At 40.2% G+C, this 21,970-nt stretch overlaps 1 protein-coding gene across 1 annotated transcript in view; it reads right to left on the bottom strand.

Moving 5' to 3' along the window:
• The window catches only part of LOC132401017 (CSC1-like protein 1), a 121,591-nt gene that overhangs the window by 32,471 nt on the left and 67,150 nt on the right, over positions 1-21,970 (bottom strand). Inside the window, exon 17 of the mRNA XM_059982734.1 lies at positions 1,292-1,378. Coding sequence (XP_059838717.1) covers positions 1,292-1,378 — 87 coding nt within the window. The remainder of the gene's footprint in view (positions 1-1,291; positions 1,379-21,970) is intronic.

The following is a 21,970-nucleotide window of genomic DNA, read 5'->3' as shown; positions in this document are numbered from 1 at the left end:
CCCCCCCCCCCCCACCCATATTCTCAAAGGCAGTCAGGGATTGGCAATAAATGCTGACTTTCCAGAGATGACCAAAAAGAGTTGAAATCCTGGAAGAGAGGAAAATCACATTTCTGCAATGCTCTTCGTGACCTCAATATGCTCCACACAGTTCACACTGCAAAGAAGAAAGCTTGGAATTGCAGCCACTGCTGGATTATAGAAAATGTAGCAAATTGCTGCAGCAATAAGTGAACTGGTATGAAACACTCTTTGGTATAACTGGTTAAAGTTACAGCACCAAAACAGGCCCTTCAGCCCACTGAGTTTATGCTTACCGTCAAGCACTGATCATATTTTATTCTCCCCAAGTTCCCATCAACTCCACCACTCACCCAAATATTCCTTCCCTAATGTGGCAATATGCCTGATGTCTGAATGGTTATAGAATTGAATGAGAGAAATTGTGAATAATTTAGTTAAGCTCTTAATTTATACTTCTGCAGAGTGGCACAGCGGGTGAAACCACTGCCTCACAACCTCACAGACCCAGGCTTGATGCTGACCTCCGGTGATGTCTGTGTGGAGTTTGCATGTTCTGTGACCATGTAGGTTTCCCTTGTGCTCCAGTTAAGTCCCACATGCCAAAAAGCATGCAGGTCTCTAGGTTAACTGGCAGCTATGAGATTAAAATGGGATTAGCATAGGATTGGTGTAAATGGGTGGTTGATGGTTGGGATGCAGTTCGTGGATCAAAAAGCCTGCTTTCATGCTGTTTATGACTTGTCAAACACAATTAACTATTTAATTATCAAGACAGACAGACAGTGGAACTGAGTTTCCAAAACTGTGCATTTAAAATTCCTCCACAAATCTGTCAAATTGTTATAAAAGCAGCTGCTCCATTAATGGAGGTGGCTTTGTCACCAGTCTAACCTACCTGCACCCCTTTCTTCAATGATGACAAGTACTGCCATCTGGTAACCACTCAAACCCCAAAGTGGAGTTTGTTGCCATGTGCACAAGTACACAGGGAACAAGAACAATAAAAAAAGATTAATTTGCAGCAGCATCACAGGTACATATAAGCAGCATTCACAAGAGAAAACATAAACACAAATTACAACCAAAAAAAGGTCCACTGCAGTTTGACATGGTCATGGTGACGGGTGGTGATTACAACTGTGCAGGTTCAAGAACTGAATGGTTGAAGGAAGCCTCTCACTTCAACTAGAAATGAATGATGTGGGCTTTGCACTAATCACATATCCGGATTAAAATTCAAAATCCTTGGTGTTAAAGGAGGCCTTACCTTGTTAGACCCAGTGATGGCAATATCAGCACCATGATAATGAGGAAGCTGTAGAGTTTGTGCATAGTGAGCCGGTTTTCAGCAGACCTGTTGGGGTGATGAATTTAGAAATGTGAGGAGAAAATTTCAGACAGTAATCAAATCTCTGAAAAAGCAATGATTATCCCTCTCTTCTCAGTTTAGCAAGAGGGCATTCAGTGGGGCAGTTAAAGCCTACACGTGTCCTTGAGAAAAGCTTACCGTGCCTGTCCATTCTAATCACCCGCCAATCTCCACATGAAAAATTGTCCTGTACATCTCCCCCTCTCACCCTTAATGCACGCCCTCTAATATTAGACATTTCGACAGTAGGGAAAATATACCAGCTGTCCGGTCTAACTATGGCTCATAGATGCTTATAAACTTCTATCAGGACTCCTGTCGGCCTCTGCCCCTCCAGAGAAAACAACACACATTTGTCCAACCTCTCCTTTATAGCTCATGCCTCTAATGATGACAGCATCCTGATTAACTCCTTCTGAAGCCTCTGCAGAGTCTCCACATCCTTCCTATTATGGAGTAATCAAAAGTAAATTTATTACTTCAGATACTGCCTAACCAGAGTTTTGTGCAACTGCAACATCATTTCTTGACTCTTGAACTCAATACAAATAATAAAGGCAAATATGTTGTATGCCATTTTTATCATCCCATCAATCACTTTCAGGCTACATCCACACTAGACCGGATAATTTTGAAAACACCAGTTTTATGTAAAAACGATAGGCATCCACACTATGCGTTTCTGAAACTATCTCTATCCACACTGAAACGAGATTTCGGCGAATCTCCTCCTCCTGCGCATTCGCAGGACACATCTACTGAAAACAAGCGACATGCTTGTTTTCGAATCCCGCTGTACAAGTGCGTGTTTGTGTAGTTACAGACTAGAGAAACTTAAAACAACAGACAGCTGTTGGCTTTCGCGCAGGAGAACTTAAAACTAAAAAAAAACAAATACTGGAACGTACGGAGGCAACTGACAGGGAGTTCACAGACAGATTGACCCGGCTGACGACAGACATTGAAAAACTGACCAACTCTGTTGCATTAATAAAGCACCTTGTTAAATATATAATACATGTCTGCATCAGTGTTATCTTGTATTTCCATACAATGTTAAATTAGGCTGTTACACATCTATTGTCAGAAAAGTACTTGCATAAATAGGTAAACCACCTTCATACAAGCAAGGACAGAAAACGGCAAAGTGAGCACAGTATACTTATTTATTCAGTAGGTTATGGATCAAACTATTTGGTGAGTACATTTCTAACTCTTCTGGCTTCAGTCTCATTGCCTTCTGTTCTGAAATTGTTGGGTTGCGTTCAAGAAAACAATGAAATAACGCGCTGCCACCTGATAGCGTTTTCAGATTTCTCCAGTTACTCCGTCCACACTGATCACCCGAGCAGCGTTTTCAAAAATATCCAGCCTGGAAAGTGTTGCTGAAAAGATCCAGTTTGGGGGGATGAAAACACCGTTTTACTGTGGACGGAGTGTAAAAATGAAGAGAAAAAGCTTCGGTTATGGATTTATCCAGCATAGTGTGGATGTAGCCTCAGGGAGCTATGGCTCTTGGACCTATATGGCCCACACTGCTACGAGTCCTGTGGTCAACGAGTTGCAGCTCCATTTCTTTAACACATTCTCCAAGGAGCTGCAGCTCGGTGCAGAAGCTAAAGGTCTCCCAGAATTACTACATAACCATTTAACAATTACAGCACGGAAATAGGCCATCTCGGCCCTTCTAGTCCTTGCCGATGCTTACTCTCACCTAGTCCCACTGGCCTGCACTCAGCCCATAACCCTCCATTCCTTTCCTGTCCATTTACCTATCCAATTTTACTTTAAATGACAATACCGACCCTGCCTCTGCCACTTCTACTGGAAGCTTGTTCCACACAGCTACCACTCTCTGAGTAAAGAAATTCCCCCTCGTGTTACCCTTAAACTTTTGCCCCCTAACTCTCAAATCATGTCCTCTTGTTTGAATCTCCCCTACTCTCAATGGAAAAAGCCTATCCACGTCAACTCAATCTATCCCCCTCATTATTTTAAATACCTCTATCAAGTTCCCCCTCAACCTTCTACACTCCAAAGAATCAAGACCTGACTTGTTCAACCTTTCCCTGTAACTTAGGTACTGAAACCCAGGTAACATTCTAGTAAATCTTCTCTGTACTCTCTCTATTTTGTTGATATCTTTCCTATAATTCAGTGACCAGAACTGTACACAATACTCCAAATTCGGCCTTGTACAATTTTAACATTACATCCCAACTCTTACACTCAATGCTCTGATTTATAAAGGCCAGCATACCAAAAGCTTTCACCACCACCCTATCCACATGAGATTCCACCTTCAGGGGACTATGCACCATTATTCCTAGATCACTCTGTTCTACTGCATTCTTCAATGCCCTACCACTTACCATGTATGTCCTATTTGGATTATTCCTACCAAAATGTAGCACCTCACACTTATCAGCATTAAACTCCATCTGCCATCGTTCAGCCCACTCTTCTAACTGACCTAAATCTCTCTGCAAGCTTTGAAAACCTACTTTATTATCCACAAAGCCACCTACCTTAGTATCATCTGCATACTTACTAATCCAATTTACCACCCCATCATCCAGATCATTAATGAATATGACAAACAACAGTGGACCCAATACAGATCCCTGAGGCACACCACTAGTCACCGGCCTCCAACCTGACAAACAGTTATCCACCACTACTCTCTGGCATCTCCCATCCAGCCACTGTTGAATCCATTTTACTGCTTCGATATTAATACCTAACTATTGAACCTTCCTAACTAACCTTCCATGCGGAACCTTGTCAAAGGCCTTACTGAAGTCCATATAGACAACATCCACTGCTTTACTCTCATCAACTTTCCTCATAACCTCTTCAAAAAATTCAATAAGATTTGTCAAACATGACCTTCCACACACAAATCCATGCTGAATGTTCCTAATCAGACCCTGTTTATCCAGATAATTATATACATCATCTCTAAGAATACTTCCCATTAATTTACCTACCACTGATGTCAAACTGACAGGCCTATGATTGTTAGGTTTACTCTTAGAACCCTTTTTAAACAATGGAACCACATGAGCAATATGCCAATCCTCTGGCACCATCCCCGTTTCTAATGACATTTGAAATATTTCTGTCAGAGCCCATGCTATTTTTACACCAACTTCCCTCAAGGTCCTAGGGAATATCCTGTCAGGATCCGGAGATTTATCCACTTTTATATTCCTTAAAAGCACCAGTACTTCCTCTTTAATTGTCATAGTTTCCATAACTTCCCTACTTGTTTCCCCTACCTTACACAATTCAATATCCTTCTCCTTAGTGAACACCGAAGAAAAGAAATTGTTCAAAATCTCCCCCATTTCTTTCAGCTCCACATATAGCTGTCCACTCTGATTCTCTAAGGGACCAACTTTATCCCTCAGTATCCTTTTGCTATTAATATAACCGCAGAAACACTTCGGATTTATTTTCACCTAACTTGCCAAAGCAACCTCGTATCTTCTTTTAGCTTTTCTAATTTCTTTCTTAAGGTTCTTTTTACATTCTTTATATTCCTCGAGCACTTCATTTACTCCATGCTGCCTATTGTTATTGTAGATCTCCCTCTTTTTCCGAACCAAGTTTCCAATATCCCTTGAAAACCATGGCGCTCTCAAACTTTTAACCTTTCCTTTCAACCTAACAGGAACATAAAGATCCTGTACCCTCAAAATTTCACCTTTAAATGACCTCCATTTCTCTATTACACCCTTCCCATAAAACAAATTGTCCCAATCCACTCCTTCTAAATCCTTTCGCATCTCCTCAAAGTTAGCCTTTCTCCAATCAAAAATCTCAACCCGGAGTCCAGTCCTGTCCTTCTCCATAATTATATTGAAACTAATGGTATTGTGATCACTGGACCCGAAGTACACCCCAACACATACGTCCGTCAACTGACCTATTTCATTCCCTAACAGGAGATCCAACACTGCCCTTTCTCTAGTTGGTACCTCTATGTATTGCTGCAAAAAACTATCCTGCACACATTTTACAAACTCATCTCACACAAAGAACAAAACACAGCCTCTGGAGCCATTCTTACTGCCCTTAGTAACACTGACAGATGAAGAATGAGCAAGAAAAAGCTTAACAGCTACTTACATCGCCCACGCCTATTATCATCCAAGCCTATTGTACCAAAGCCAAAAGTTGCCCCATTCTAACACAACCCCAACAATGAATTATCACAGATGATTATCACCATCGGGTAAGGCAACAAACCAGATGTACAGATGGAGATAATCCACAAGTCACTGGACATGAGAGCACAAGCAAGGGGCTGAATGACCTGGGTCTGCAGCAACATCCCTGTGATTCTAGGTCACGGAGTTTGTGGGGACGCTCTGTGCACAGACAGGCTGCCACATTTCCCATGTTACATCAGTGCCAGCACCTCAAAGTTTCTCATTGTCACTTGAAATCAGAGCTCTCTCCCTGTGTTCTTGTTTTTAAGTAATAAATATTCAGGGTCCTCCTGGCACAAGCTGTTCTAATATTTAACAGGAATCAGCAAACGTAAAGATGGGAAATGAAACAAATTCAGAAAGTACTGAAACTGCACCATTTCAATTGAAAAGAGCAAAGAAAGGTTCACTCATTGGCTTCTTAAAAAAAAAGAAAAGCAATTACAATATTAGGAAAGTGCAAATGAGGCAGAGCCAGTAGCAGAATGATTTACACAAAGCAATAAGCACAAAATGCTGGAGGAATTCAGCAGATCAGGCAGCATCTATGGACAGGAATAAACTGCTGACTTTTGTAGCAGAGGCCCGTCTTCAAAGCTGGAAAGGAAGGGGAAAGAAGCCAGAATAAAAAAGGTGGAAATAAGAGGAAATAGTACAGTACATGATGATGAAACCAGATGAGGGGGAAAGTCGGTGGCTAGGGGAGGATAAGAAATGAAAAGTTGGGGGTGATAGGTGGAAGAGGTAAGGTGCTGAAGGAGGAGGAATCTGATGGGATAGGAGAGTGAGAGTCAAGTTTAAACAAAACCAGAAGTAATTCAAAATAATGTCACTGATGTTGCTTGTGGGGATGTTATCATTGAAGTTACACTGCTTACAGTGAGGTTTGGTGTTAGGATGCAACATTCTTGTACATAATCACTGACAGCAAGCAACAGAATGCATCAGGCTCTGGGAAGTTGATGCAATGTTGTATCTCACTTTGAGAAAACATGAACACAGGAGCAAGCATGTCTTACTGCAGCTGTCAGGTTATGGTACAGAGGCATGAGAGCAGCAAGCATCAGATTCAAGGACAGCTTCTATCTCACTGTTATCAAACTCTTCAATGGTCCTTGCATACACTACAGATGAATTATTAATCTCACAATCTTCTTAACCAGAGCCCTTAAGCTTTATTTATCTACACGTTCACCATATCTAATACAATATATTCTGCACCGTTATCTTTTTTCCTACCTCAGTATACTTCTGTATGGTATGATCTGCATGGATGTAATGGAAATGAAATGTTTTTCACTGTATCTCCATGCACGTGATAATAATAGACCAAGTTCAATTATCACAATCTTGTAATAAAAGATTACCTTGGCATGGAGTGTATGCAGTGAAGGTTTATTCCTGAGATGGCAGGACTGACGTACAAGGAGAAGACTGGAATAGTTCAATAGATCTCAGAGAAACTTATGAAGTTCTATCAGATCCAGACAGGCTAGATTCAGAAGAACTCAGTGGGCTGAGCAGCATCTGTGGAAGGAAAGGCGTTGTCGATATTTTGGGCCAAAACCATGCCTCAGGATCTACGTTAATTCCATCTCTCAGCATCTGGCTCACGACATCCCATGACTAGGTAATTGAAGCGTTTGTCTACACACTCAGTAAATACTGTCAGAGACTACTTCCGCGACTCTTGCTGGCAAGTGTGTTCCTGGTACTCTTCACTCAAATCCCCTTGAAATATTAGTGAACTCGGGTGGAGGGATTGATTAGAAACATAGAAAACCTACAGCACAATACAGACTCTTCAGCCCACAAAGTTGTGCCAAGCATGTCCTTACCTTAGAAATTACCTAGGGTTACCCATAACCCTCTATTTTTCTAAGCTTCATGGACCTATCCAAGAGTCTCTTAAAAGACCCTATCGTATTCGCTTCCACCACCCCCGCTGGCAGCCCATTCCACACACTCACCACTCTCTGCGTAAAAAAACTTACCCCTGACATCTCCTCTGTACCGACTTCCAAGCACCTTAGAACTGTGCCCTCTCGAGCTAGCCATTTCAGCCCAGGGAAAAAGCCTCTGTCTATCCACTCAATCAATGCCTCTCATTACCTTGTACACCTCTATCAGATCACCTCTCATCCTCCATCGCTCCCAGGAGGAAAAGCTGAGTTCACTCAACCTAATCTCTTAAGGCATGCTCCCCAATCCAGGCAACATCCTTGTAAATCTCCTCTGCACCCTTTCTACAGTTTCCACGTCCTTCCTGTAGTGAGGCAACCAGAACTGAGCACAGTACTCCAAGTGTGACCTGACCAGGGTCCATATAGCTACAACATTACCTCTCGGCTCTTAAACTCAATCCCACGATTGATGAAAGCCAATACACCGTATGCCTTCTCAACCACAGAGTCAACCCCCACAGCTGCTTTGAGCTCCCTACGGACTTGGACCCCAAGATCCCTCTGATCCTCCACACTGCCAAGAGTCTTACCATTAATGCTATATTCTGCCATCATATTTGACCTACCAAAATGAACCACCTCACACTTACCTGGGTTGATTATTGACCTCGGAAGCAGGAACTGATTATTGACCTCAGGAGGAGGAAACCAGAGGTACATGAGCCAGTCCTCATCAGGGAATCAGAAATGGAGAGGTCAGCACCATTCCCAGGTGTTATCATTTCAGAGGATCTGTCCTGGGCCAGTGCCAAAATGAAGAAAGCATGGCAGTGTTTGACATTTTTAATCTCTCCCTCTCCCAGTGTAGAGTGCACTCCTGCTTCAAAACATCCACCATGTCCCTGCAGCTAAAAAGACCAAGGTAACCCTGTCTGAACAATTGGCGTCTTGTCGCACTCACCTCAATGATAAGCAAATGCTTTGAGAGATTGGTCAACGACTACATCTGCAGCTTGTTACCACACACACGGGACCCCCTAAAATTCGTCCACCAACACAAGCAATTGACAGATGACACAATAGCCACAGCTCTTCACACCGTCCTTACACACCTGGAGAAGAAGGATGCTTGTGTGAGAATGCTGTTCTTGGATGACAGTTCAGCATTCAACACCATAATTCCCTCCAGGCTCGATAAGAAGCTCAGAAACCGCGGCCTTCACCCTGCCTTATGTAGCTGGATCCTGGACTTCCTGTCAGATTGCCAGCAGGTGGTAAGAGTGGGCTCCCTCACCTCTGCCCCTCTGACTCTCCACACAGGAGCCCCTCAGGGCTGTGTACTAAGCCCCCTCCTTTACTCTCTGTATACCCATGACTGTGTCGCCACCCACAGCTCCAATCTGCTAATTATATTTGCTGATGACACTACATTGATTGGCCTAATCTCAAATAATAACGAGGCAGCCTACAGAGAAGAAGTCATCACCCCGACACAGTGGTGTCAAGAAAACAATCTCTCGCTCAATGTTGCAAAAACAAAGGAGCTGGTTGTGGACTACAGGAGGAATGGAGATGGGCTAGCCCCTATTGGCATCAATGGACCTGGGGTTGAGAGGGTGAACAGCTTTAAGTTCCTCAGCATAAACATCACCGAGGGTTTCACGTGGTCTGTACATACTGGCTGTGTGGTGAAGAAAAGCACAACAACACCTCTTTCACCTCAGAGAGTTGAATAAGTTTGGCATGAGTCCCCAAATCCTAAGGACTTTCTACAGGGGCACAATTGAGAGCATCCTGACTGGCTGCATCACTGCCTGGTATGGGAACTGTACTTCCCTCAAACGCAGGACTCTGCAGAGAGTGGTGCAGACAGCCCAGCACATCTATAGATATGACTTCCCACCATTCAGGACTTTTACAAAGACAGGTGTGTAAAAAGGACCCAAAGAATCATTGGAGACCCGAGTCACCCCAACCACAAACTGTTCCAGCTGCTACCATCCAGGAAGCAGTACCACAGCATAAAAGCCAGGACCAGCAGGCTCTGGGACAGCTTCTTCCACTAGGCCATCAGACTGATTAATTCATGCTGACACAACTGTATTTCTATGTTATATTGACTATCCTGTTGTAAATTATATTTATCATAAATTACTATAAATTGCCCATTGCACATTTAGACGGAGATATAACGTAAAAATTCTTACTCATCATGTATATGAAGGATGTAAGTAATAAAGTCACTTCATTTCAATTCAATTCAGTGCCTCCACTGTCTTAGACTTTTACAAAGTTTTGGCATGTCATCCAAACCTTTATCTAATTTCTATAGAGGTGTAATGGAGAGTACATTGACTGGCTGCATCGTGGCCTGATAGGAAAATATCAATTCCGTTGAATGGAAAATCCTACAAAAAAGTAGTGGATATGGCCCAGTTCATCATGGGTAAAGCCCTCCACACCACTCAGCACATCTACAAAGAGCGTTGTCACAGGAAAGCAGAACCCATCATCGGGGATGCCACCACCCAGGTTGTTATCCCTTTTCACTGCTGCCAACAGGAAGGAGGTCAGATGCCTCAGGACCCGTGTCACCAGGTTCAGGAACAGTTATTTCCCCTCAACCAACAGGCTCAACAAGAGGGAATAACTTCACTCGCCCCATCACTGAACTGTTCCCACACATTCAGGGACTCTTCATCTCATGTTCTCTATTTATTGCTTATTTATTATTACCTCTTCTCTCTATCCCTTTTGTATTTGCATAAATTGTTGACTTTAGTACATTGATTGTATGTCCATCCTGCTGGGAGTGCTCTTTCATTGATTCTATTGTGTTTCCTGTATTTACTGTGACTGCCCACAATAAAATGAATCTCAGGGTTGTAGTAGTAGGCAGCCGTCAACCCCAGGGGATCATGGGTTTGCGCCTCTGCTGGACTGTGTCCTCTCCAGGGCGCAGACCTGGGTGGGAAGATTTGAAGAACCAGCTGTAACCCATGCAGTGGGTTCCAACTTTCCACGTCATTGATGTAGTCCAAGGGAAGGGCAAGTGCCGATACAGCTCAGCACCAGTGTCAGAGGCTGCCAGAGTGAAGTTGTAAACAACATCAAACTGCCTTCGGGACACCGTATACACACACACACACACTTTGGTAATAAATTTACTAAGAGCTTTGAAATAACTTACATTTATTCTATGTTCTCTAACTTTATCTGCCTTTGATACAGGTGAAAGCTACAGTCTATTCCATCTGCAGCCCTCATAATGTTATATTCAGTTCCTCAATCGCTCCAGGGAAAACAAACTTCTGCAGCCCTTTTCCACTTCTTCTTTTCAGTCTGACCTTGTAATCTTGAGCATTTTCTGATTTCACTTTTAGAACTCCAGACTTTGCAGTTTTTATTCCTTCTATGTCTTTAGCTGTTAAAATGGCTTTGTTGGACAGAGGTTCTAAACATATATTAAAAGTAAAGCTTAGCAGGGGCAGAGCTCTGAAGGACACTAACTTAGTTTAGAATGGCCACAGCACTGAAGTACCCCACTCCACCCACCACATCTGTGCCGGCTCTTTAATAGAACCACTCAGTTGTCCCATCGTCAATCTCATCTCTTGTATGCTTTGCTCCACCACATATTTATCCAATTCCCTCTCAAAGGCCACTACGGAAATACCATAATGTACCTGCATTCCAGACTGCAACCCCATTCGGCATAAAAAGCTTTTCCTTGTGCCACTCCTGACATTTCTCTTGCCACATTATGTCCACAACCCCTCCTTCAACGTGCCCAACATACTTTATTCCACATTGTTTCTCCTCTTCATTTCCGATCAAAAAGTATCATCCCACACTTCTCCAGAGTAAACTTCATCTGCCCGTTCCACTGGACAGGTTACGGGCTGCAACAATCACTTCAGTATCCTCTTCGCAGTTCACAACACTGCTAGCTTTTGTGTCATCCATAAATTTATACGTTGGGGCTTGAACTTCCAATTCCTTGTCATTAATACAGGTTTTTTTTTAAAAAAAAAACAATTTGGGAAATAATCCTCTAGGAAATAGAAGTATTCGCCTCCCTCCAGTCTAAAAAAGCAACGATTCTTCACAACAACCCTTTGTTATCTGTTACTCAGCCAGTTTCAGAACGGTAAAGTTTGTTCAGATGAGGCAAAGACTTCAGAAAGTAAATTGGAAGGAGGTGTTTGGTGTGAGTCAATTGAGGAACAATGCAGTTGATTGAAAGAGGTAGTATACACAGTGCAGGAAATGTTCACATCCAAGGTCGGGAGAAGCAGTAAAAACAACAGATCAACTACATGGATGAATAAAGATATACATTAAAAAGATCATTGAAGAAAAGACAGCTATATGAGGAATACAGAAAAAATAGTAATAATGTTGACCAGAAGGTATATGAAAATATAAGAGCTAAAATCAACAGGGAAATTCAGATTGCCAAAAGACAAATTGAGAAGGATATTGCTGATAATGCTGAGATTGACCCCAAGAGATTTTTCAATACGTTAGTAGTTTTAAAAAAATTAAGGAGGAAGTTAAGTGTACAGGTTTCCCCCACTGGCAGAGCGGTCCTATGAAACGATTCATAAGCCAGAATGTCGTAAAGTGAAGAAACAATTACCATTTATTTAAATGGGGAAAATTGGTGAGCGTTCCCAGACCCAAAAAATATCTACCAAATCAGTTCAGTTCAGTTTCAGTTTATTGTCATTTAGAAACCACAAATGCAATGCAGTTAAAAAATGAAACAAATGAGACATTCTCCAGAATGATATCACAAAAGCACACAACAAAACAGACTACATCAGAAAATCCACATAACGTTTGGTAATCCCCAATCCAGAGTCCGGACAGGCTGCTGCGTATTAATATCGCACTACCATCTTACTGCATTCCCCGGAAAGGAGCTCCAAACCCATCAGACAAGACTGCCCAGACGCACCGTCAGGAGACCAACTCGACCACCCAAAATATTGCCAAATAACACATGAAAACTAAAATAACAGTAACGTATAGTAAAAGCAGGAAAGATATGATAAATACACAGCCTATATAAAGTAGAAATACGTTTCCGCAATCATTGCAGCACTGTCCACCGCAGCCAAAATCTCACGCAAGCGCTCTCAGCAGAAACACTCTTTCCAGTAACCTTTAAGCTATGAAGCTGCTGAATCATACCAAATAACACATAAAAATACACAGCCTATATAAAGTAGGAATAATGTATGTACAGTGTAGTTTCACTTACCGGAATCGGGAAGACAGCGAGCACACTGATGATGGTGTGCAAGGCTGAGTCGTCGGAGGTTGGGGTGGTGGGACACTGGGGTGTCATCTCATCGTTGTCTGTTTCCATCAGGGCAGGCAGGTCACCTTCTATGTCTGCCTGCCTCAATGTCAAAGGTCGAGTTTCATCATCTGCTGCAGCTGATGTAGGTTTGAAAAACGACAGTATGCTTGATTGCTTAGCCTTGCGCATTTTTCTATCAAACAGTTCTTTGTAAGCACTCAAACCATCCTGCAAATATGCCCTAAACCTATGTACCCTTTCAAAATTAAAGTCATACATTTCTGCAATCATTGCAGCGTTGTCAATCGCAGTGAAAATCTCACGCAATTGCTTCCCGTTCAGTTCCTGGACGTCTTCACTTTCGGGCCATTCGCTACTGCATTCGGTTTCAATTGTAATCCTTTCTTCTTGCAATTGCATCAGCTCTTCATCTGTCTGTTCTTTATCATGGGATGCAAAAACCTCTTCAACATCATCTTCGTCAACTTCCACAAACCCTTAGCCGAACTCACTATGTCCTTACTTCATTCATCATGATCGAAACACTTAATTACGTCTAGTTTTGTGTTAAGTGTAACACTCTTACAAGCTCTTTTAGGCTTTCCCTATACCTTTCAACTTGCTAACGGATGCACAAAATAAATCGACATAAAGTACAGGTGCTCACAGGCACGTGTTTAAGCAATGCTGGCTAGAATGCAGTTCTGGGGAGGAGCTTGGCTGCTCGGCGCGCGCTGCCTTTTTGCAAAACAGTGAAAACATCTTCTGTTAGCGAAAACAGATAACTATTGTAGGTCTTTCGTAACAGCGAGGTGTCATAAAGCGAACGTTTTAAAAATGGGGGACCCCCCCGTATTAGGAATAATAATGGGGTGTTAAGTTATGCAGAGAACATAGCAGTAACTCTTAACTCATATTTTGCTAAAGCATTCATGAGCAAAGCTGTTAGCAATATGCCATTAAGCGTAGAGAAAAATAAGGTTGTTTTAAGTCACTTAAAGATCTTAGAAAGTGAGGTCCTGCTTCAGCTGAAATGCTGAAAATTAATAAATCCCCAGGACCAGATAACATATATCTAATGGTACTAAAAGAAGGCTGTGAAACCCCCTAACATGTATTTTCAAAAGTCTGGTGAAATTCCTAAGGACTGGAAATGCGCTAACATTGTCCCAGAATATAAGAAGGGTACCACCCTGGTAACTGCAGACCAGTAAGCTTAATGAGTATCGCAGGCAAGATAACGGAAACAATAATAAAGAATGAGCTGGAAAAGCAGCTCATTAGAACAGGCATGTTAGCAGAAAGCCAGTATGGGTTCAGAAAAGGGAAATAAAATTTTACTAATATGCCAGAGTTCCATGAAGAGGCAACTAAAATTTCATTTCATTTTTCAATCTTTTTTATTGATTTTCAAATAAAGAATATACAAATCGAAAAAGGAGTTTAACAAGTAGATAAAAGACATATAAACAGCAATAGTAAAAACAGAAAGTATATAATATCAAAATCAAATAGGTAATATATTATGCTGTTATATATACAACGGTCAGAAAGAAATTACAACTCCTCATAGCAATCAAAAAAAAAGATTGGAAATTTTATTGATAAAGAAAGAAAAATCCCACTAACTAAACTGAAACAAAAAAAAAAGAGAAAGAAAAAGAAAGATTGGGCAGTCCAATTGAGGATAAACATTAAAAAGAGAGAAAAAAAAACACATCCTTCTAGTTATCTCCGAACCTTCATGGACAAGGATTTTCTCCAAAGAGAATAAAGAAAAATAAATAAATAAAGATAAATTAAATCATGTAAAAATATTGAATAAAGGGTCGCCAGACTTGTTCAAAATTAAAGGATGTATCAAATGTCCGGCTTCTAATTTTCTCCAAACATAGACATGACATGATGGAGGAGAGCCAATAGAAAACAGTAGGTGGGTTAGAGTCTTTCCAGTGTAGCAAAATAGCTCTCCTAGCCAGTAAAGTAGAAAAAGCAAACACATGGTGGGCGGAAGCAGACACTTTGCTTGCTTCCTCTGGAAAAATCCCAAAAATTGCTGTAAGTAGATTAGGTTGAACATCCATATCTATAACTTTAGATAATATTCCAAACACATCCCTCCAAAAGTTATTTAAGCTTACACATGACCAAAACATATGAGTTAGAGTAGCCACTTCTGCGTTACATCTGTCACAAATAGGGCTTATATTAGGAAAAATATGCACCAATTTATCTTTGGACATATGGGCCCTGTGTACTATCTTAAACTGAATTAAGGTATGGCGTGCGCAGATAGATGAATTATTGACTAAATAATAAATTTTACTCCATTGATTATCTGAGAGTGAATGTTGAAGTTCTACTTCCCAGGTGCGTTGAACCCTATCATTAGGCAACATGCGAGCATTCATTAACTGTTTATAAATTACAGCTATTAATCGTTTTTGAAAAGGTTTAAACTGAAAAATAACATAAGACAAATTTAAAGAGCAGGCCAAGGGGTAATTTGGTAAAAAATCACGTAAAAAATTCCTAACCTGTAAATACCTGAAAAAATGTGTATTAGAGATATCATATTTATCCATTATCTGTGAAAAAGACATTAAACAGTCTTGTAAAAACAAATCTAAAAAAGTTTTTATTCCCTTAATTTTCCATGTTAGAAAAGCCTTATCCAAAGTTGATGGTTTAAAAAAGAAATTAGAATAAATATTACTAGAAAGTAAAAAATCATTTAATTCAAAAAATCTACGAAATTGAAACCAAATTTTTAAAGTATGTTTAACAATAGGGTTAAGAGCTTGTCTACCTATTCTGGAGAGTGAAAACGGAAGAGGAGCTCCTGATAAAGAAGCTAATGAAAACCCCATTACTGAATCTTCCTCCAACTGTAACCATGAAGGGTGATCTTGGTCGTCTATATCATAAATCCAAAAAGTAATATAGTGAATATTAATTGCCCAATAATAAAATCTAAAGTTTGGTAAAGCCAGTCCTCCATCCTTCTTTTTGATTTTTGCAATATGTTTATTCACTCCAGAGCTTTTATTATTCCAAACATGAGACAAAATCAGAGAATCTATTTTATCAAAAAATGCTTTTGGAACAAAAGAGGGAACTGCTTGAAATATATATAAAAATTTTGGTAGAATAACCATTTTTATAGCATTTATTCGACCTATCGATGACATCGACATAGGTGGCCATTTGGAAAGTACCTGTTGAGTATATTCAACTAAAGGGAAGAAATTATACCGATATAGGTCTTTAAAATATTTTGTACTTTTGATACCGAGGTGTAAAATGTTTTTGGCAATATTAAAAGGTATTTGATCATAATAATCAAAATAATTATTAGTAGGAAATAATTCACTTTGATGTAAATTAAGTTTATATCCAGAAAAAGTACCAAATTCCATAAATATAGATAACATAGAAGGAATAGGTTTCTTAGGATTTGAAATGTAAACTAATAAATCATCCGCGTATAACGAAACTTTATGTAATTTATCCCCTCTCCTAATACCCTGCACCGAATTACAATCCCCAAGAGCAATAGCAAGTGGTTCTGAAGCCAAATTAAATAATAAGGGCTAAAGGGACAACCCTGACGGGTACCTCTATAAAGAAACATAGAAAATAGGTGCAGGAGTAGGCCATTCAGCTCTTCGAGCCTGCACCGCCATTCAGTATGATCATGGCTGATCATCCAACTCAGAACCCTGTACCTGCTTTCTCTCCATACCCCCGATCCCTTTAGCCACAAGGGCCATATCTAACTTCCTCTTAAATATAAGCCAATGAACCAGCCTCAACTGTTTCCTGTGGCAGAGAATTCCACAGATTCACTACTCTCTGTGTGAAGAAGTTTTTCCTCATCTCGGTCCTAAAAGGCTTACCCTTTACCCTTAAACTGTGACCCCACGTTCTGGACTTCCCCAACATCGGAAACAATCTTCCTGCATCTAGCCTGCCCGATCCCTTTAGAATTTTATACGTTTCAATAAGATCCTCCCTCAATCTTCTAAATTCCAGTGAGTATAAGCCTAGTCAATCCAGTCTTTCTTCATATGAAAGTCCTGCCATCCCAGGAATTAATCTGGAGAACCTTCTTTGTACTCCTTCTATGGCAAGAATGTCTTTCCTTAGATTAGGGGACCAAAACTGCACACAATATTCTAGGTGCGGTCTCACCAAGGCCTTGTACAACTGCAGTAGAACCTCCCTGCTCCTGTACTCAAATCCTTTTGCTATGAATGCCAACATACCATTTGCCTTTTTCACCGCCTGCTGTACCTGCATGCCCACCTTCAATGACTAGTGTAGAATGACACCCAGGTCTCGCTGTACCTCCCCTTTTCCTAATCAGCCACCATTCAGATAATAATCTGTTTTCCTGTTCTTGCAACCAAAGTGGATAACCTCACATTTATCCACATTAAATTGCATCTGCCATGAATTTGCCCACTCATCTAACCTATCCAAGACACCCTGCATCCTCTTAGCATCCTCCTCACAGCTAACACCGCCGCCCAGCTTCGTGTCATCTGCAAACCTGGAGATGCTGCATTTAATTCCCTCGTCTAAATCATTAATATATATTGTAAACAACTGGGGTCCCAGCACTGAGCCTTGCGGTACCCCACTAGTCACTGCCTGCCATTCTGAAAGGTTCCATTTACTCCCACTCTTTGCTTCCTGTCTGCCAAGCAATTCTCTATCCACATCAATACCATACCCCCAACACCGTGTGCTTTAAGTTTTCACACTAATCTCCTGTGTGGGACCTTGTCAAAAGCCTTTTGAAAATCTAAATATACCACATCCACTGGTTCTCCCCTATCCACTCTACTAGTTACATCTTCAAAAAATTCTAAGATTCGTCAGACATGATTTTCCTTTCACAAATCCATGCTGACTTTGTCCGATGATTTCACCTCTTTCCAAATGTGCTGTTATCACATCTTTGATAACCGACTCTAGCATTTTCCCCACCACCGATGTCAGACTAACCGGTCTATAATTCTCCAGTTTCTCTCTCCCTCCTTTTTTAAAAAGTGGGGTTACATTAGCCACCCTCCAATCCTCAGGAACTAATCCAGAATCTAAGGAGTTTTGAAAAATTATCACTAATGCATCCACTATTTCTTGGGCTACTTCCTTAAGCACTCTGGGATGCAAACCATCTGGCCCTGGGAATTTATCTGCCTTTAATCCCTTCAATTTACCTAACACCACTTCTCTACTAACATGTATTTCCCTCAGTTCCTCCATCTCACTAGACCTCGGTCCCTTACTATTTCCGGAAGATTATTTATGTCCTCCTTAGTGAAGACAGAACCAAAGTAGTTATTCAATCGGTCTGCCATGTCTTTGTTCCATATGATCAATTCACCTGTTTCTGACTATAAGGGACCTACATTTGTCTTGACCAATCTTTTTCTTTTCACATATCTATAAAAGCTTTTACAATCAGTTTTTATGTTCCCTGCCAGCTTTCTCTCATAATCTTTTTTTCCCTTTCCTAATTAAGCCCTTTGTCCTCCTCTGCTGGTCTGTGAATTTCTCCCAGTCCTCAGGTATGCCGCTTTTTTTTGTTACTTTATATGTTTCTTCTTTGGACTTGATACTATCCTTAATTTCCCATGTCAGCCACGGGTGCACTACCTTCCCTGGTTTATTCTTTTGTTAAACTGGGATGAACAATTGTTGTAGCTCATCCATGCGATCTTTAAGTGCTTGCCATTGCATATCCACCGTCAACCCTTTAAGTATCATTTGCCAGTCTATCTTAGCCAATTCACGTCTCATACCTTCAAAGTTACCCTTCTTTAAGTTCAGAACCTTTGTTTCTGAATTAACTATGTCACTCTCCATCTTAATGAAGAATTCCACCATATTATGGTCACTCTTACCCAAGGGGCCTCACACGACAAGATTGCTAACTAACCCTTCCTCATTGCTCAATACCCAGTCTAGAATGGCCTGCTCTCTCGTTGATTCCTCGATATGTTGGTTCAGAAAACCATCCCGCATACTTTCCAAGAAATCCTCTTCCTCAGCACCCTTACCAATTTGGTTCACCCAATCTATATGTAGATTGAAGTCACCCATTAAAACCACTGTTCCTTTATTGCACACATTTCTAATTTCCTGTTTAATGCCATCCCCAACCTCATTACTACTGTTAGGTGGCCTGTACACAACTCTCCCCAGCGTTTTCTGCCCCTTAGTGTTATGCAGCTCTACCCATATCGATTCCACATCCTCCAGGCTAATGTCCTTCCTTTCTATTGCATTAATCTCCTCTCTAACCAGCAGTGCTACCCCACCTCCTTTTCTTTCCTGTCTAACCCTCCTGAATATTGAATATCCCTGGACGTTGAGCTCCCATCCTTGGTCACCCTGGAGCCATGTCTCTGTGATCCCAACTATATCATATTCATTAATAACTATCTGCACATTCAATTCATCCACCTTGTTACGAATGCTCCTCGCATTGACACACAAAGCCTTCAGGCTTGTTTTTACAACACTCTTAGCCCTTATACAATTATGTTGAAAAGTGGCCCTTTTTGCTTTTTGCCCTGGATTTGCCTGCCTGCCATTTTTACTTTTCACCTTACTACTTTTTGCTTCTACCCTCATTTTACACCCCTCCGTCTCTCTGCACTTGTTCCCATCCCCCTGCCACATTAGTTTAAATCCTCCTGAACAGAATCCCGGAGCTTTACCTAATTGCATAGAGGATTTAGCCTTGGCTATCTCCTCTTGTTTAATAGGTGCATCTAACATATCAGCACCTTGAATCGAAATCTGAGGTAAGTTTAACCTTTGCAAAAATCTATTCATAGTAATATTACTATGAGAGAATTCAGACTTATAAAGATTAGAATAAAAGTCTATAAATATCTTATTAATTTCATAAGGATCTAAAGTTTCTGTTCTATCTGGTCAGCAAATTTTTAAAATCTGTCTTCTGACCATCCCAGCCTTTAACTGACCCACAAAGTTTGGCAGAATTTTCCTCATGTATATAAAATAAACTTTTAGATTTAAAAAATTGCAGTTCAATGGGAAAAGTCAGAAGCAAATCATGCTGAGATTGAAGTTCGACCCTTTCTTTATATAGGTCTTCAGTAGGTTTAACTGAATACGCTTTATCTATCTGTTTAATCTTTTTAATAAGCACTGACAATTCCACTTTAGTTTTCTTTCTCAAGGCTGCTGGATATGAGATTATCTGTCCCCTAAGAAAAGATTTCAAGGTGTCCCATATAACCAGATTTGACATTCCTTCAGTTGTATTAAATCCAAAAAATATAGAAATTTGCTCCTTAATAAAATTAACAAAAGCTGGATCCTGTACCAAAACAGGGTTGAATCTCCACTGTGAAATTTTCAAAAAGCTATCCGGAAGCTTAAGGGTTAACTTTAAAGGCATGTGATCTGAAAGTGCAATGATGTCATACGCACATTCAACAACGGAATTTAACAGACGTGTTATCTAAAAAAAAGTAATCAATTCAAGAATATTTGTGATGGACGTGTGAAAAAAAAGAGAAACCTTTATCAATGGGGTGTTTATATCTCCAAATATCGACAAGGCCATATTCTAATAAAAAAGAGATATTACAAGCTGCCGCTTTATTAGAAAGCGATGGATTGGTTGATGACCTGTCAATCGCTGGATTTAAGCAACAATTAAAGTCACCACCCATAATCAGCTTATATTCATTGAGATTCGGTATCTCTGAAAAAAGTTTCTTTAAAAAATCAGAATTATCTTCATTAGGTGCATATACACACACTAGAGCTACCTTTTGCTCACATAATAAACCAGTAACAATTAAATATCTTCCAATCAAATCAGTAGTAGTATTAAGATGTACAAAAGGGATTTTGGGGCTAAGAAATATAGAAACGCCTCTTATTTTACTATCCGACAGTGAGTGAAATAAAGGCCCTTTCCTGAAGCAGAAAAACCTGTCCTCATCCTGTTTTCGTATATGATTTTCTTGCGCAAAAATAATATCAGCATTGTGTTTTTAATTTCTTAAAAATCTTTTTACGCTTAATGGGATGATTGACACCGTTCCAATTCCAAGATATTATATTAATTTTATTAACATCCATGTTTAAAATTGAGTTTAATATTATATAAAAGAAATGTTACGCAAGTAAAGATTAAACCAAAAGGCGCGGGTACAACCAGAAGAAGTGACGCATTTACGAAAGCGAAATCCATCAAAAGAACTGCCCAATCAAGAAAAAAACCTACTCTAATAGACCCCTCCCCGCTCCCCCCACCCAACAGATAGAAATGAAGGAACCGATAGGCTGGTCCCATGCTAACTAATAACCTTTGACCCTGTTCTCCATCTTGCAGCTCCATATATAAAAAAAAACAAAAATCCCACGGAAAATAGCCATAATAAAAGTCACAAACAGAATTCAACTACTATAATGTTGGTCTAATATTAATAAAAACATAATCAACAACGGCCATCTTAGAATCAGCTAAAGTAGCTTAAACACATATTCAAAAGAAGGAATAAATCCAAGCAAATAATGTTACAAAGAATATTCTTTCTCTTGAAAAAGTAAATGAGTATATATATAAAACAGACCTAAAACTATAAGTATTGAAACAAATAAAAGAAATAATAAGATTAATGCACAACAGGTCCTACACGGACCACTAAAGTACAATACTATAAAGGTTCCCTGCAAAACAGTTATATATGTACTAATTATTAATAAGGTAAAATAAAATTAAATTGACCACATCCCATACCAGAGAATAAAAAGGTATAGCATGTACTTAACTCAGAAGCTCCATAAACAGCTCATACAGCAGATACCTCAAAACTGCCTATTGAATAATCGGTGTAATTTAATATTTTATTCAGTAGGCTCAACTTTAAGGTTTTTAATATACTCCCATCCCTCCTGAGGAGAGTAGGTTCTCAATGGTTGAGATTTTTCAGGAAAAATTATTAGCTTTGCTGAAAAGCAAAGAGAGGGATTTAAATCTAATTTATACATTTCACTCATAACTTCTCGATATTTCTTTCTTTCGACAAAGATTTCGGGAGGATAATCTTCAACTATACGAATCTGTGTTGAATTAAAGAGTAATTTC

Source organism: Hypanus sabinus, chromosome 10 (assembly GCF_030144855.1).
Source record: "Hypanus sabinus isolate sHypSab1 chromosome 10, sHypSab1.hap1, whole genome shotgun sequence".
Lineage (NCBI taxonomy): Eukaryota > Metazoa > Chordata > Chondrichthyes > Myliobatiformes > Dasyatidae > Hypanus > Hypanus sabinus.
The sequence above is the reverse complement of the archived record's forward strand: the minus strand, read 5'-3'. Positions and strand labels throughout refer to the sequence as shown.